At 42.0% G+C, this 15,984-nt stretch overlaps 1 protein-coding gene across 1 annotated transcript; it reads right to left on the bottom strand.

Moving 5' to 3' along the window:
- Positions 1–5,805: 5,805 nt before the first annotated feature.
- nkpd1 (NTPase, KAP family P-loop domain containing 1) lies at positions 5,806–14,078 on the bottom strand. The gene has a single exon (XM_059951040.1). It carries the CDS (start codon positions 12,159–12,161, stop codon positions 10,506–10,508), a length of 1,656 nt encoding a protein of 551 aa, XP_059807023.1. The 5' UTR covers positions 12,162–14,078; the 3' UTR covers positions 5,806–10,505.
- Between the last annotated feature and the right edge of the window lie 1,906 nt (positions 14,079–15,984).

The following is a 15,984-nucleotide window of genomic DNA, read 5'->3' as shown; positions in this document are numbered from 1 at the left end:
TACAACAGGACAATCAATATAGCATAAAAATACAATTGTTTCAGCGTAAATTATTCAGTCTGATTGCCTGGTGGAAGGAGCTGAGCTGGAGCCTGTTGGTCCTGGCTTTAATGCTGTAGTACATTTCCCAGATGGAAGCAGCTGGAACAGTTTGTAGTTGAGGTGACTCGGGTCCCCAATGATTCTTTGGACCCTTTTTACACACCTGTATTTGTAAATGTCCTGAATAGTGGGAAGTTCACATTTACAGATGTGCTGGGCTGTCCACACCACTCTTTGCAGAGTCCTGTGATTGAGGGAATTACAGTTCCCATACCTGGCAGTGATACAACCAGTCAAGATGTTCTCAATTGTGCCCCTGTAGAATGTCCTTAGGACTTGGGGACTCAAGCCAAACTTCTTCAATCATCTGAGATGAAAGAGGAACTGTTCTGCTTTTTCCACCACACAGCCAGTATGTACAGACCATGTGAGATTCTCAGTGATGTGTATGCCGAGGAAGTTAAAGCTGTTCGCCCTCTCAGCCCCAGATCTATTGATGTCAATAGGGGTTAGCCTGTCTCCATTCCTCCTGTAGTCCACAACTCATCCATCTCATTTGTTTTTGCGACATTGAGGGAGAGATTGTGGCAGAGTGATGACTTCCTCTCTGTAGGCTGCTTCGTTATTATTTGACATAAGGCCAATTAATGTAGTATCGTCAGCAAATTTAATTAGCAGATTGGAGATGAGGGTGCCGACAGTCAAGATACACAGAGAATAAAGGAGAGGGTTTAGGACACAGCCATGAGGGGCTCCTGTGTTGATGGTCAGAGGAGCAGATGTGAGGGAACCCACTCTTACCACCTGCCGGCAATTTGACAAGTTTGAATTTATGTATTTAGTTGTATGGTATTAGAATGAGGATATGTTAGTTACTTATATTTTAGTAGCCATCAACTTACAATTCCAGAATTAGTTTACAATATATTCACTCCAGGTTCTATTGCTGTTTCTGTGAAATGTTCTTTGTTTTTATATCATCACAGCAAACAGAAATTGTATCAGATTCATACTCTTGGTACTGAAAGATGAGAGGGAGTCTTGACACAAAGCAAATGCTTTATTACAGTTATAAAAGCACTACAGTACAAAAGGTTAAAAACATGAAAATAGAATGGTTAAATCTACAAGGTTTTGCATTATATGTTATATAACCTGCCTAGAATCATGTCAACTTCTTACACTAGATTTTCATTTTACATATAACACATCTCATAAGTGTAACATGCTATAAAGTTTCGCTGCTAATGTAATGGTTTCTCTGTAGCAGCAATGTTTGAGTTATGACTAGAGATAACGGAGTTTGGAATGCTGGAGCTATCCAGTGAGAGAAATGTTGTTCTTTCTTGTAAGTCTGGAAGAGAGATTTTCGCTGTCTTTTGCCAGGGAGAGATGAGGAGAGAAGAAGCGAATGGAGACAATTGGTAGACCGCCAGATGGAGTGGATTTGGAGCGAGGGTCCGAGGGTCAATGACGATCGGAGGAGGTTGATGGTGGACAACCAACATTGAGCTCCAACATTGCGCAATAGACTGTTTCATGAGAATGGGCCTTTTTTCTTTTTTTTTGGTTTTCTTTACTAACCACATATTCAAAGTGAGAATTATAAAGCTCAATCATTTAATCGCATATTGTGTACTGTTTGTTATTTCAGGGTACTGATATGTAATGGGACATATCATACAGATCCACCCAAACGAGATTTCTGAAGTTTGGCCAGACCGGAGACTATTACCCCTATGTTAAGCTGCTAGCCAAAGCGAGAGTTACAGTTGAGGGGGGTCATCTGGGATTTGAACCCAGGACCTCTCGGGTCAGCTCAACAAAAGGTGGAGGGGATCACATCTTACAATACTGTCGGAAACCCCAAGCAATCAGGTCATGGGACTGGGCGCCCCTGGCTATCTGGTCCATTCTTAACTGATCCACCTCAGCAACCTGATTGACCCCTCTGCATTGCAAGCAATTTAGCTGCCTTTCTAGCTGTAAAATAAAAGCAGAAAGCTCCCCCTTCTCCTGATGCATGTTCTGAAACCCCACCATGAGCTCCATTGGGCTTCCTGATGGGCCAAAAGCATTGTCCACTGCTTGCAGATAATTGACAGCTGTCGCTACAGGAGACTGCAACCTGACGGCTCTCACAACGTCAGCGACCTGCCCACTCAAACTTTCAACCAATCTCTGTTGCTTTACATCATCAGGGCACTGCCACTCATCTAACAACTGAGAGGTCCACTCCACCCAAGCCTCATACTCCTCCTCTCCTTTGGGGGTTGGCGTTATTCCAGAGAATAGGCAGAGGTTGCCATAGCTGGGTCTTTGAATCTGATTTTTCCATTTATTCGCCAGAGAAGTAAGGGCAGAATTCACACTCTTCATCAGGGGATGTGGACTACTTAGACATTCCAAATCCGACCACTCCTTCCCCTCACTCCTCAGAAATGATAGAACCCTGTCTTTGAAATCTCCGCACCCAGCTACCACTACCTCTGCGCTGGTCTGCATTAAAACAAGAGCTGCGCCTGCTATTTTATCAAACCGCCCACAATTGCAACTTTAACATACTTAACAGGTGAATTAACAACTCATCCAGAGTACAAATATTTACCTGACTGGTTCATTGCTCAGAGTAATCCCACAGTGGCCAACGGAATCAATCCTGAACATAGCCCCCACAATTGTAAATCTGGCTTTGGCTAGCAGCTTAACATAGGGGGTGATAGCCTCCAGCCAGGCCAAACTTAAGAAATCTCGTTTGGGGTGGATGCTGTGCAATGTGTCCCCTGTTACAAATCAGTACCCCGAAATAACAAACAGTACACAATATGCGATTAAATGATTGAGCTTTATAATTCTTACTTTGATTACTTTGACAATACAGTTAGTAAAGAAAAAGGGCCCATTCTCATGAAACAGTCTATCGTGCAATGTTGGAGCTCAGTGGTAAGCAGGTCGTCCACCATCGACCTCCTCTGATCGTTGCTGACCCTCGGACCCTTGCTCTGAGTCCACTCCACCTAGCGATCTACCATTACATTTGTCAGCCGGAGTCTGTCGCCATCCGAGAAAAACTATCCCGTGCACGAGTTGAAATGGGTGGTGGTGGATAAGCCAAGTGACTACCTCTATGGGGCCAAGTTTGAGGTGAGGACGGACAACAACCCCCTAACTTATATCCTGACCTTGGCAACATTGGTTGCCACTGGCCATCGGTGGTTGGCGGCATCTGGCTATGATTTCAGCCTGAAGTACTGGCCGGGAAGCAGGAACATTGATGCTGACGCTTTGTCCCAACGGGTGCATGAGGGACTGGTCAGGGACGAGGAGTGGGACAGCATTCCTGCCCCGGGGATTTCCTGTCAATAGAACCCGATGCCAGCAACACAGCGAATGTCTTAGTCATCATGGAACACTACCCCAGATATGCTCAGGCTTTTCCTACCAAGGACCAGAGGGTGTCTACAGTGGCAAAAATATTATGGCCTTCCCAGGCGAATACATACTGATCAGGGACAGGATTTCAAGAGCAGACTCATTCATGAGTTATAGGGCATGCTTGGAGTTGAGAAGTTGAGGACCACACCCTATCACCCACAGGGTGATCCCCAGCCAGAGAGGTTTAATCGGACCTTGCTAGGCATGCTTGGGACCCTGGAGATCAGCAAGAGCAGGTGGAGTCAACATGTTGGGCATCTGGTTCACAGTTATAACTGTACATGAAATGAAGCTACTGGGTCCTCGCCATATTATCTGAAATTTGGGCATGAGGCATTGACCTTTGCTTTGGGACTGACGAGGGTGGCTTACCACCAAAGACTTATCTGAAGTATGTCCCTGACATGAGAAGAGAGTTGAAAAGGGCTTATGAATTAGCTGGGGTCACTGCTGCCAAGCAGAATCAAGGGAATACAAGGAGTTATGATCAAAAGATGATGTTCTCCCAACTCCTGCCGCCAGGCGACAGAGTCCTCATAAGGAATTTGGGGATACTTGGAAAGCACAAGTTGACTGACCGCTGAGTAGCTATGCCCTATGTGGTGGTGAGTCAGATGCCAAACCTACTAGTTTTCCAGGTGAAACCTGAGGATGGGAATGGGCCTGTCAAGATTCTCCATCAGAACCACCTGTTGCCCCTGGGTCAAGAGGTGCAGGTAGACCCAGAGCCTGTCTTGGAGCCCACACCTAGTAAGATGACTCTGTGGAAACACGGGGCGACTACTGGGCCCCACCCTGAGAGGGATACTGAATCAGAGGATGAGGACCTGGATGTATGGTATATGCTGCCTTTTGCTAACTCCCCTTTGATTGAGGAAGAGATTACCAACCCTTCTCCCATTGAGACAGGTGAAGTGTGGGGAGGTATCTATCTGTGGGCAGCCTTGGCTGCAGTGGGACTCTGCAGGGGAGGAAGCAGGGATTGACCATGGTTCAGAGGGCTCCGAGTTGCAGGTGGGCATGAGTGATAGATTGGGGGAGGCCTCGCCAGGTAGACCAGAAGTATCGGTAGTATTTGTTGGAATCTGAACAATTAAATGAGGGAGTGCGGAGGTCTCAGAGAATTAGGAGACCACTGGTTAGGCTGGCCTATGTAATACCAGGGGAACAGAGAGTGACCCCTCCTACTACGTTGGGGAGCTATGTCTCTGCCCTTTATACCTGGATTGGGCTTTGTGTTTTGCAGGAAAGGTTGGTGAATGTCATTTCACCAGGGTTGGTTTAGTCATGAGGTAAAGGGAGAGTGTAACATGTTTTAAGGTTTCACTGCTAATGTAATGGTTTCTCTGTAGCAGCAATGCTTGGGTTATGACTAGAGGTAACGGGGCTTGGAATGCTGGGTCTATCCAATGAGAGAAATGTTGTTCTTCCTTGTGAGTCTAGAACAGAGATTTTCATGGTTTTTTTGCCAGGGAGAAAAGACGCAAATGGAGAACGTTGGTAGACTGCCAGACAGAGTGGACTTGGAGCAAGGTTTGAAAGGTCAGCGACGATTGAAGGAGATTGATGGTGGACGACCAGCTTATCAGTGAGGTTCAAAATTGCACAGTAGACTGTTTTATGAGAATGGGCCCTTTTTCCTTTTTTTTGTTTTCTTTACTAACATACAGTCAAAGTAAGAATTATAAAGCTCAATCATTTAATCGCATATTGTGTACTGTTTGTTATTTCGGGGTACTGATTTATAACAGGACACATCACGCAGCATCCACCCAAATGAGATTTCTTAAGTTTGGCTGGGCCAGGGGTTATCACCCTGTATGTTAAGCCACTAGCTGAAGCGAGGGTTACATGAAATTGCAGCATAGAACCCAATTCATTCAGCTTGAAAATCAACTAACATTTGAAACAAAAATCAAATTATATGATTATTAGTATCCCACATTGTGGGGGAGCAAGCTACGATAAATTGGTTTCTGCATTTCTGTTATAACAGTGACTGCATTTCAATGTTATTTTGTTAGTTATAAAGTACTTTAGAATGTAGGGAGTTTGTGAGTAAGGATAGGCAGAAGATGGAGCAAAGATGCACCCAGCCAGACGGTTTAAGATACATCTATTTCAATGCAAGGAGTATCATAAACAAGGCAGATGAATTTAGAACGTGGATCAGTACGTGGAACTATGATGTTGTGGTCATTACAGAGACTTGGATGTCTCAGGGGCAGGAATGGCTGCTGAGCGTGCCGGGCTTTAGATGTTTCAAAAAGGAGGCTATGCAGTAGGTAAAATCCAGGCAGTTTCTAGAGTAGGTTACATGGTCGGCACAACATAGTTCACTGTAGATTTCTATGTTGTATGTTCTATGTAGCATGAAAGACACCAAATGAATGCAGGATATACTTTTTATTTCTCTTTTGCTTAAAAGTATCATAAAGCAGTCATCATGACCACAAACATTTGGTTTGTACTAATGTAGCATCAGATAGGTGTTCATCTTAGTAATGATCAATTGTAAAACTATTGTTATCCAAAATTACTAATGCTAGTGTTCACGCACCATACTTTACCCAACCCTATAATACATCTTTAAGTCTTTCTCTCCCCCCCCCCAACCGTTTACTAAGCCAGTCCTTAAATACTCTTTATAACACATAAGCACATATCACATTTAAACCAGCCCCTTACAGTATTCTCCTTTTGACTATTGTTTATATTTACAACTTCCTCATATGGTGATGGAAAGTAATGCGAGTGAGATTTAAAATCCATTTCTTAGATGAAATTTGTATAAAAATATGGAAATGGTGAAATTCAGCAGCCTGAAGTCCATTATTTTGGGGCTGTGGATGCTGATTTGATTGAAATTTAGCATGAAATAAAGGCCTTTAGTTGGTTGGTGTTGACCATGCATATTGCATCTTAGAGTTGTTTATGTTCAGTGCCAGGGCAATATGATATGGAGAGCAACCATGTAGCAGGCTCCCCCTCTGATGAATCCAAAAAACAGCAGAGACTGATACAGTTTGACATCAGTGACATCACAGGGGAGTTGCCAGGCAGTATTGAGCTCAACATAGGATTGTATTAGGGACTCCAGTTCCAGATTTTTCCTCAGGTTCTACTTATGAAACTTACCCCATGAGTTAGTATAGCCACAAGGTAGCTGAGCTTTGAGATCAGAGGTTATTTTGTAGATGAGCTGCCAACCACAGCTGACGAGCCCTGTCTGCCCAGAGGGTATGTAATGTGTACATACATATTAGTCTTACATTCATCTTGCATACAGTCTTAGAAAGTGTAATGAATCTACTTATCAGAGGATGCCAAGAAGCTAATTTGCAACATCAGTGACTATACAAAATTGGTTTGACATTAACACTGTTAACTTAGATGCCAGTAATGCAGCTCATATCATGTGCTCAGTTTGCACCAATCCAGCAATGAGCTTCAGTAAGTTCCCATCAAATACCACCAAGTGGTACTTTATACATCAGTTCCATTAGGTCATTTGCTAATTATTGTGGATGCTATTTAGAGGATCTCGGAAGATGGCTAACACAAGAAGGCACAGTTTTTAGGTGCTTGGAAGAAGGTACAGAGGAGATGTGAAGGGTAAGTTTTTTTTAACACAGAAAGTGGTGAGTGCATGGAATGAGCTGCCAGTGACAGTGGTGGAGGTGGATACAATAGGATCTTTTAAGAAACTCCCTGGATAGGTACATGGAGCTTAGGAAAATAGAGGGCTATGGGTAACCGTAGGTAATTTCTAAAGTATATGTTTGTACATGGTCAGCACAGTATTATGGGCCAAAGAGCCTATAGTGCTGTAGGTTTTATATGTTTCTATCTATTCTGAGCCTAAAATATTGATGCAATTATGAAGAAGGGACATCAGTGGTTATATTTTATTAGGAGCTTGAAGAGATTTGGTACAGCACCGAAGACTAGCAAATTTCTACAGACTTACTGTACCTTGGAGAGCATTCTGACTAGTTGCATCATTGTCCGGTATGGAGGCACTAGCCCCCTTCTCATCGAGGACATCTTCAAAAGGTGATGCCTCAATAAGGCGGCATCCATCATTAAGCACCCTCACAACCCAAGACATGCCCTCTTCCAAATACTACAACTAAGGAGGATGTACAGGAGCTTGAAGTCATTCACTCAACATTTTTAGAAATAGTGTCTTCCCTTTCACCATCAGATTTCTGGATGATCCATGAACCTATGAACAGCATCTCATTATTTTGTTCTCTTTTTGCACTACTTATTTTGATATACAGATATATTTCTTATTGTAGCTTACAGTAATTTTAAAGATATGCATTGAACTGCTGCAACAAAACCAATGATTTTCATGATATATGTCTTTAAGACTATAAGACATAGGTGCAGAATTAGGCAGTGGACCCAACAAGTCTGTTCCACCATTCTATCATGGCTGATTTATTACCCCTCTCATTCTCCCCGTTTTTCTGCTTTTTCCCCATAACCTTTGATGCCCTGACTAACCAAGAACCTATCAACCTCTGCTGTAAGTATACTCAATGATGGCTTCCGCTGCCATCCATAGCAATGAATTCTGCAGACTCGCCATATTCTTGCTAAAGAAATTCCTTCTCATCTCTATTCTAGATGGATGTCCCTCCATTCTGAGGCTGTGTCCTCCAGTCCTAGGCTCATCTACTATAGGAAACTTCCACTCCACATCCACTTCTACCAACATGCATGGCCTTGCACTTCCCTACGCTACATTCCATCTGCCACTTCTTTGCCCATTTTCCCCAAATCTGTGCAAGACCGCCTGCCCCTCCACCTATCTTTGCATCATCTGCAAATTTGGCCACAAAGCCATCAATTCCGTCATCCAAATCGTTGACGTATAAACATGAACAGGGGCGATTCCAATACTGGCCCCCCCCATCATCAGCAACCAACCAGAGTAGGCCCCCTTTATTCTGACTCTTTGCCTCCTGCCAATCAGCCAGCCTTCAATACATGTCAGTATCTTTCCTGTAATACCATGGGTCCTTATCTTGTTAAGCCGCCTCATGTGCAGCACCAAGATCTAAGTAAGCCACGCCCATTAATTCTCCTTTGTCTATCTTGTCTGTTATATCCTCAAAGAATGCAAACAGATTTGTCTGGCAAGATTTTCCCTTAAGGAAACCATGCTGACTTCAGCCTACTTTATTCTTTGCCTCCGAGTACCCCAAAACCTCATCCTTAATAATGAACTTCAACATCTTCCCAACCACTGAAGTCAGGCTAACTGGCCTATTGTTTTCTTTCTTCTTCCTCCCTCCCTTCTTGTAGACTGGTGTAACATTTGTAAACTTCCAGTCCTCTGGAACCATTCCATAATCTAGTGATTATTGGAAATCATTAATAATGCCTCCAAAATCTCTTCGACTCTCCCTTTCAGAATCCAAGGATGTACTCAATCTGGTCCGGGTACTTCTCAATCAGATATTTCAGCTTCCCAAGCACCTTCTCCTTAGTAATAGCAACTATAATTACTTCTGCCCCCTGACACTCTTGAATTTTTGGCAAAACTGTTTATGTCTTACACAGTGAAGACTGATGCAAAATACTTACTCAGTACATTTGCCATTTCTTTGTCCCCTATTACTACCAGAATCTTTTATGAGTGGTACAATATTTACTACTTTTCCTTTCTTTATCTTCGTCGCTCTCCCTCTCCCTTCCCCCTCCCTTCCCCCTCCCATATATATATATAAAAAAACACTTTTGGTATCCTCTAATTTTTATGGCCAGCTTATCTTTATAATTCATATTTCTCTCCTTATGCCTTTTCTAGTTGTCTTCTTTAGTTTTTAAAAGCTTCCAAATACTCTTAACTTCCCATTATTTTTGTTATATGCCACCTGCTTTTATGCAGTCTTTAACTTCCCTTGTCACTCATGGTTGCCTCATCCTCTCTTTAGAATACTTCTTCATCTTTGAGATGTACCTATCCTGCGCCTCCCAAATTGTCCCTGGAAGCACTAGCCATTGCTGTTCTGCAGTCATCCTTGCTAGTGTCTCCTTCCAATCAATTTTGCTGAGCTCCTTTCTCATGTCTCTGTAATTCCTTTCACTCCACTGTAATACCAATGCATCTGACTTTATCTAAACTCTCTCAAACTGCAGGGTGAATTCAATTATATTATGATCACTGGGTTCCTTTACCTTAAACTCCCTAATCAAATCCGGTTTATTACACAACACTCAACCCAGAATTGGTTTTCCCTTAACGAGCTCAACCACAAGCTGCTCTAAAAAACTATCTCATAGGCATCCTACAAATTCCGTCTCTTGGGATCCAGCACCAACCTGATTTTCCCAATCTATCTGCATATTGAAATCCTCTATGTCTCTTGTAACATTACCTTTTCTATTTCCCATTGAAATTTATATCCCTCATACTGGCTACTGTTCAGGAGCTAATACAGGGTCTTTTTACCCTTGCAATTTCCCTTTTACCCAATCCCATGTTGCCTCTTTCTAAGGATTTGATTTAATTCTTTTTACCAACAGAGCCACCTCACCCCTCTGCCTTTGTAACATGGTTACAAAGTTATTTAAAAATTGAGGTGCATGTAAACTACCTCCCACATTGGTTGGTGGAACTCTGGAACTCTGCATGTCATTTGATTGTGAAGATTAGATTGGTTGGTAAGGGGGTACTTAAAAAGAAAGTAGATTAAAAGATTGAAAGGGGGAGGGAGAACTGACATAGAAGAAGAGTTGAGCCCTGGGGCAGCCCTATGCATGTTCATGTTGATGGTGTTGTGATTCAAGTTTTCCCACAATGAATGATTAGTTCATTAGAAAAATCTGTCTATTCTTGCTGGTCTCTGATACTCATCTTTGCTATTGTATATTCACATCTGTATAATTCAAGAGTCAGGCGATGTACTGTCTTGTTCTCAGTAGAAAATTAACTATTTTCTGTCATGTCTCTCTCAATATGTGGACTCTCATTGGCAGGAGATGGATATTACACTTCACCCTCTGATTGCTCACAAATTTCTTGCAAGAATAATTTCCATCTTTCTTTTTAAAGATTGATCTAGATTGATTGTAAATGGAATCATGATTTTTCCTTCTTTCATGGTGAATTTGTAACTGATTGACAGAAGCTTCTGGAAGATTTCAGGATCTCCATCCAGTTCCAACAATTTTTCAATACTGGATCTTATGGTTTTAAACTTCTCTGAAGAATTTTCATAAATGGTCCACAGAAGCATTTCATCGTCAATCTCTTTTTCTTCATGTAACTCTCTCCTTTGCTCAGCATCTTCCCAACATTGCCAGATCCAACTGAGACGGCACGGCCAGTTACTTGCCAAAATGACCCATGCAACAATTCTCTGAGGTGGAAAAGAACTCATTGGGGCATTTCTTTCTACCATTAGTCCAATCATAACTGAGATTATGTTTACTATCCTCTTCATTTGTAGAAAGTTCTCCTCGATGTATTCATGGAGATCACCATCCTTGTCTGTTAAATACTGATATGCCTGTTGAATATAATAACCTGGTTTCATTTGATCATTTCTTTGTTTGAAAGATTGGTTGTTTTCACAAGAAACAGTAATCAATGGGTTATTTTCAGCAGAGAATTTCCTGAATCTGCTTACTTGTCTAATGACTTGTTTAGGTGACAGACTTTCTTCCAGGAGGGCATTCTTCCCATTCACTATGCACTGAATATATTTGAGCTTGGTCTGAGTGTCCATTTTGGGGACAGAAAACGGTAGTGACACAATCCGGTTGAGGAACTCATAGCCATTTTCTGCAATGCTTTTCAAGCTATTAGATTTCTCAACACAGGATGCAATAATGCTAGGATCAACAGCAAGTATTGAAATAAAAGGGGCATCTGGATCAGAAAGAAGGATGTTCATAGCATCCAGAACACCAACAATTTTATCTGGAGTGCATCTGTCAAGGCTGATGATTTTCAGTACTATTCGAATCTTTCTTCGTTCAAAGACTTCCATGTAGTGGATGAATTTTGTAAGGACTTCAACTTCTTGCTTCACATCATTCATGAAGCCTAGCTGACTACTGAAGTCCGATTTATTCATTAGGGTCTTCATTTTTTCCTTCTGACTGACAATCATATTCCTGCTTACCATGATTGTGTTTTTTATTGGCATGAGTACAGACATTCCAATTAAGCCAAAACTAATGCCTTTGACTGCTCCAACATAATTATTTCTCATCTGGCTGAGGGTGAAGCCATGAACTAAGATGAAGAATGCTAATAGAGAGGCTATCAAAAGGAGTAAGGTGAAAATAAGCCATAGTGGAATTCCCAGTACCTTTTTGGACACCCATTCACAGTTGGAATTTGTTCTTAGAATAGTATCTTGATGACCAAGAGCCCTGACGATGCTAGTTGGGATGCATCCAAACTGGTTCTTAATGTCGTCACAGAGTGTGGTAATGAGCCCAGCCCACAACTTTTCATTTCCTGCAAATTGCCATGCACTGAACTGAATGAATATGAACCGAACATTTTTTCTCTTTTCATGTTTCTCTGTTATTTGTGGCTTGAGGAAAATCAAATGCCATAAAAGTGAAATAAATCCAAAACCAGTAGGTGCCCGAGGCTTCTCCTGGGATTTCTGTAATTCCTTCTTCTCTCTGCTAAGGGCTTCTATTTTCATTTCTTCTATAAAGAGAGGATGACATTATTGACAAACAGATGTTTAGTTTCCATATATGCATTAATCACTTTACATTTCAGGTGAAGTTTCTCAGCCTTCTTTAGGAAATACTGTTGTAAAGAATGCTGAGAGATACCAATATGCAGATGCTCTCTAAAGCCCAGATCTCCATTCTAAACCCCATCATGGTCCAGCTCCAGACATGAAAACACAAACTGCCTTTGAGGCTAAGGTAAGTTTTAACTGCTTTTGGCATCAGGATGTTTCGAAAAGCCTACGTCAATGGCAGTCAAAGGGCAGAAACTGCAATGGTTGGATTTACACCTCTCACAAAGGAAGGTGAAAGGAAGGTTATTGAAAGTCTGATAGCACAACCCTGGGGCATTACTGTAGGAGTTCCCCAGGGCACAGCCTGAGACTCAACCTACTTCAGTTCATTTGTCAAGGACTTTCTTTTCATTGTAGGTCAGAGGGGACATGTACCTGCCTCAAGCAGGCTTTGATCATACTGGTACCCAAGAAGAAGATTGTAACCTGTCTCAATTGCTAGAATTAAGTTACATTATCTCTGATGAGGTGCTTTGAAAGTTTGGTCATGAAACCTGCCTGAGGAGTGACTTGGATATGCTCCAATTTGCCTGCATCACAACAGGTCAACAACAGATTCATTGGCTCTTCACTTAGTCCTTTCTTCTATTGCAAGTGCCCACAAGCAAATGAATCTCAGGGTAGTATATGGTGACATATACATACTTTGATAATAAATTTATTTTGAACTTTGATAGATCTGATAGACAGCAGTCTGCAGTTACTTCAGCCATGTTGAAAACCTTTCCTTGTTGCATGTAAATTTGGGGATTATTTTTTAAATTAAATTATACCACATGCATTGTAAATATATGTTTTGCATGGAGTGCAATCTCGTTGACTTGAGCAATGACAATAAATTTCTATTCTATTCTCAGGATCAGAATCAGGTTTAATATCACTGGTATATGTCGTGAAATTGTTAACTTTGTGGCAGCTGTACAATGCAATACATAATAATAGAGGGAAAAGTGAATTTCAGTATTTGTGTGTGTGTATATATATATATATGAAATGGTTAAATTAAATAAGTAGTACAAAAAAATAAAAAAGTAGGGAGGGATTTTTTATGGGTTCAATGTCCATTCAGAAATTGGATGGCAAAGGGGAAGCAGCTGTTCCTGAATCATTGAGGGTGTACTTTCAGGCTTCTATACTTCCTTCCTGATGGTAGTGATAAGAAGACATGTGCTGGATGATGGGGATCCTTAATGATAGATGCCACCTTTTTGAGGCAGTGCTCCTCAAAGATGTCCTGGATACTGTAGAGGTTAGTGCCCTTGATGGAGCTGACTTAAATATGCAGGAACTGGATCACAATCAAGTAGACATTATTCAGATTAATTTGGCATTGTGTTCAGCATGAACATTGTGGCTGCAAGGCCTGGTCCTGTGCTATACTCCTCCATGTAACCCATGGCTTCATTGTGAAAACCTGGTGTTGTGTTTTGTCTAGACCAGGGGTCAGCAACCCGCGGCTCCGGAGCCGCATGCAACTCTTTCAACTCTGTGCTGCGGCTCCCTGTGGCTTTGGAAAATAAATGAGTATTTAATTAAAATGTATTTTATGTTAGTTTGTTAGCTTTTGAAATGTAATTCTAAATTTGAAGATTATGGTGATCTTGCACAATCTAAATAAACCGTTGTGGCGACCCATTTCCTGGCATATCCGAACCGGCTCACAATTTGCCAGCATTCCGGCTAAGGGTGATAGCCTACGGAGGTTTGTGAGTACGTGTCTTTTGGAGCATCTGCGCCCAGAGGGGGCAGGTTGAGAGAGGCTTAAAAGCAAGGCTGTGTAGTTCGAATAAAGTTATCTTTGACTGCAGTTTAACCACTCCGTGTCATTATTTTAGCGCTGCGTGTAGCACACCGCTACAACGTGTTTTTATCGCTATTAATATACGTCACCACTGCCAATGCCTGACACCTGCCAGTGCGCGATTTCTTTTAATTTTTCAATCCAAGGTAGGCTAACGATGTAGTAACTTTCAACCCAACGTCTTTTCTTCGGAGTTCAAAATGTTTTTGTTGCATGCAGAAATGTAATTTCGTTTGCTCTGCAGGAGTTCATTGATTTCATAAATGCAACACATTATAGTTTGTTTATACATAGCATAAAGGCAAAAAAAACGTTGTATGCAGTGTTATTTCATTTTAAATGTCAAATGGGTTTTGTGGCTCCCAGTGTTTTCTTTTCTGTGGGAAGCGGGTCCATATGGCTCTCTCAGTGGTAAGGGTTGCCGACCCCTGGTCTAGACTAACAGCAGCTTCAGTAGTATTCCGCATGAAATTTTGTCTGCATTTCTGTTCACTGCATTGCAGGAAAAGTGATGGTCCTGAAGAGAGTGCAGATGAGATTTCTAAGGACGTTTCTAGGATAGCAAAGTAATAGCCCTGAAGCAAGACTGGAACAGAGGATACAACTGGGGTGTACAAAAATGAAAGAGGCGTTTCCTTAAGATTATAAGACATAGGAGCAGAAATAAGCCATTTAGCCTATCAATTCTGCTCTATCATTTCTTCATGGCTCAATTATTATCCCTCTCAACCTCATTCTCCTTCCTTTTTCCCATAATCTTTGACTTCCTTACTATGAACTTCCACTTTAAATATACCCAATGACTTGGCCTTCGCAGCTGTCTGTGACAATGAATTACACAGTTTCGGTACCCTCCAGCTAAATAACTTCCTCCTTTGATCTAAAGGGACTTCTTTCTTTTCTGAGAGTGTGCCCTCTGGATTTAGGCTCTCCCACTATTGAAACATCTTTCCCATGTCCACTCTATCTAGGTCTTTCAATATTCAATAGATTTCAATAAGATCCTCCTCTAAACTCCTGCAAGATCCGGCGTCGTTAAATGCTCCTCTTACATCTATTTGCCAACCAAGCCCTGATCCCGAAAATGAATGAACAAAAGTAAAGCCCATATACAACAATAGACAGGGACCATCTCCAATAAAGGGTGCAAGTTAACTTGATTCTTGCATTTATCCAGGTTACTCTGTCAGAAAATAAAACTAATGGAACAAAAGTAAAAACGTTTGAGAGCAAGGTAGGTTGCATAACTACCACAAAAGGGTTGATGGCTGAATATTCCAAAATCGTGTTCAGAACACTTTTAAGAGATTCAAAAACCCATTCATATCCATTCTGATCAGCTTGACCCGTTACAAGGGCGTGGCGGTGGAACGAACCCAAGTTCTGAACATGAGCACAGGAGTGGTGCTAAGAGAGTCTTTACCTGGAGTCTTGGTTTTCAGTAGAGAACTCAGGAATGATGCCAGACTTAGAACTGATAGTCCTAAGAACCATGGAATGAGGTTGCTCATACACAAGTCAACCAACGAACTGGCAGCATCTTGTTGTGATCACAGGATTTTTATAATGCATTTGCTGATGAAAAGCAGGTATGTAGTTAGTGGAACCTGGGAATAATTGGGAAATAAACAAGGTGTTTGAGGCCCAGTTCCTGAGGAAAACAGCGAGGTGCCAGAAGGGACCATGACAGTTACCCCCCCCCCTCCCCAAAGGGAGCCTCCCGGCGATCCTCCAGGCCTATCTGGATGGTCCCAATGAAAGTCCTGGATGAGGGAAGGGTCTAAGATGAAGGAGTGGGGAACCCAGGAACGCTCTTCTGGACTGTACCCTTCCCAGTCCACCAGGTATTGGAGACCCTGCCCCGACAGCGCATATGATACGGGCAGGTGGGGAAATCTCAGCTGGGGGACACAA

Source organism: Hypanus sabinus, chromosome 26 (genome assembly GCF_030144855.1).
Source record: "Hypanus sabinus isolate sHypSab1 chromosome 26, sHypSab1.hap1, whole genome shotgun sequence".
In the NCBI taxonomy this organism is placed as follows: Eukaryota; Metazoa; Chordata; class Chondrichthyes; order Myliobatiformes; family Dasyatidae; genus Hypanus; species Hypanus sabinus.
The sequence above is the reverse complement of the archived record's forward strand: the minus strand, read 5'-3'. Positions and strand labels throughout refer to the sequence as shown.

What these genes read in the sequence shown, in the direction of transcription:
- nkpd1 (XM_059951040.1), bottom strand. Translation starts at nt 12,161, where the DNA reads ATGAAAATAGAAGCCCTTAGCAGAGAGAAGAAGGAATTACAGAAATCC.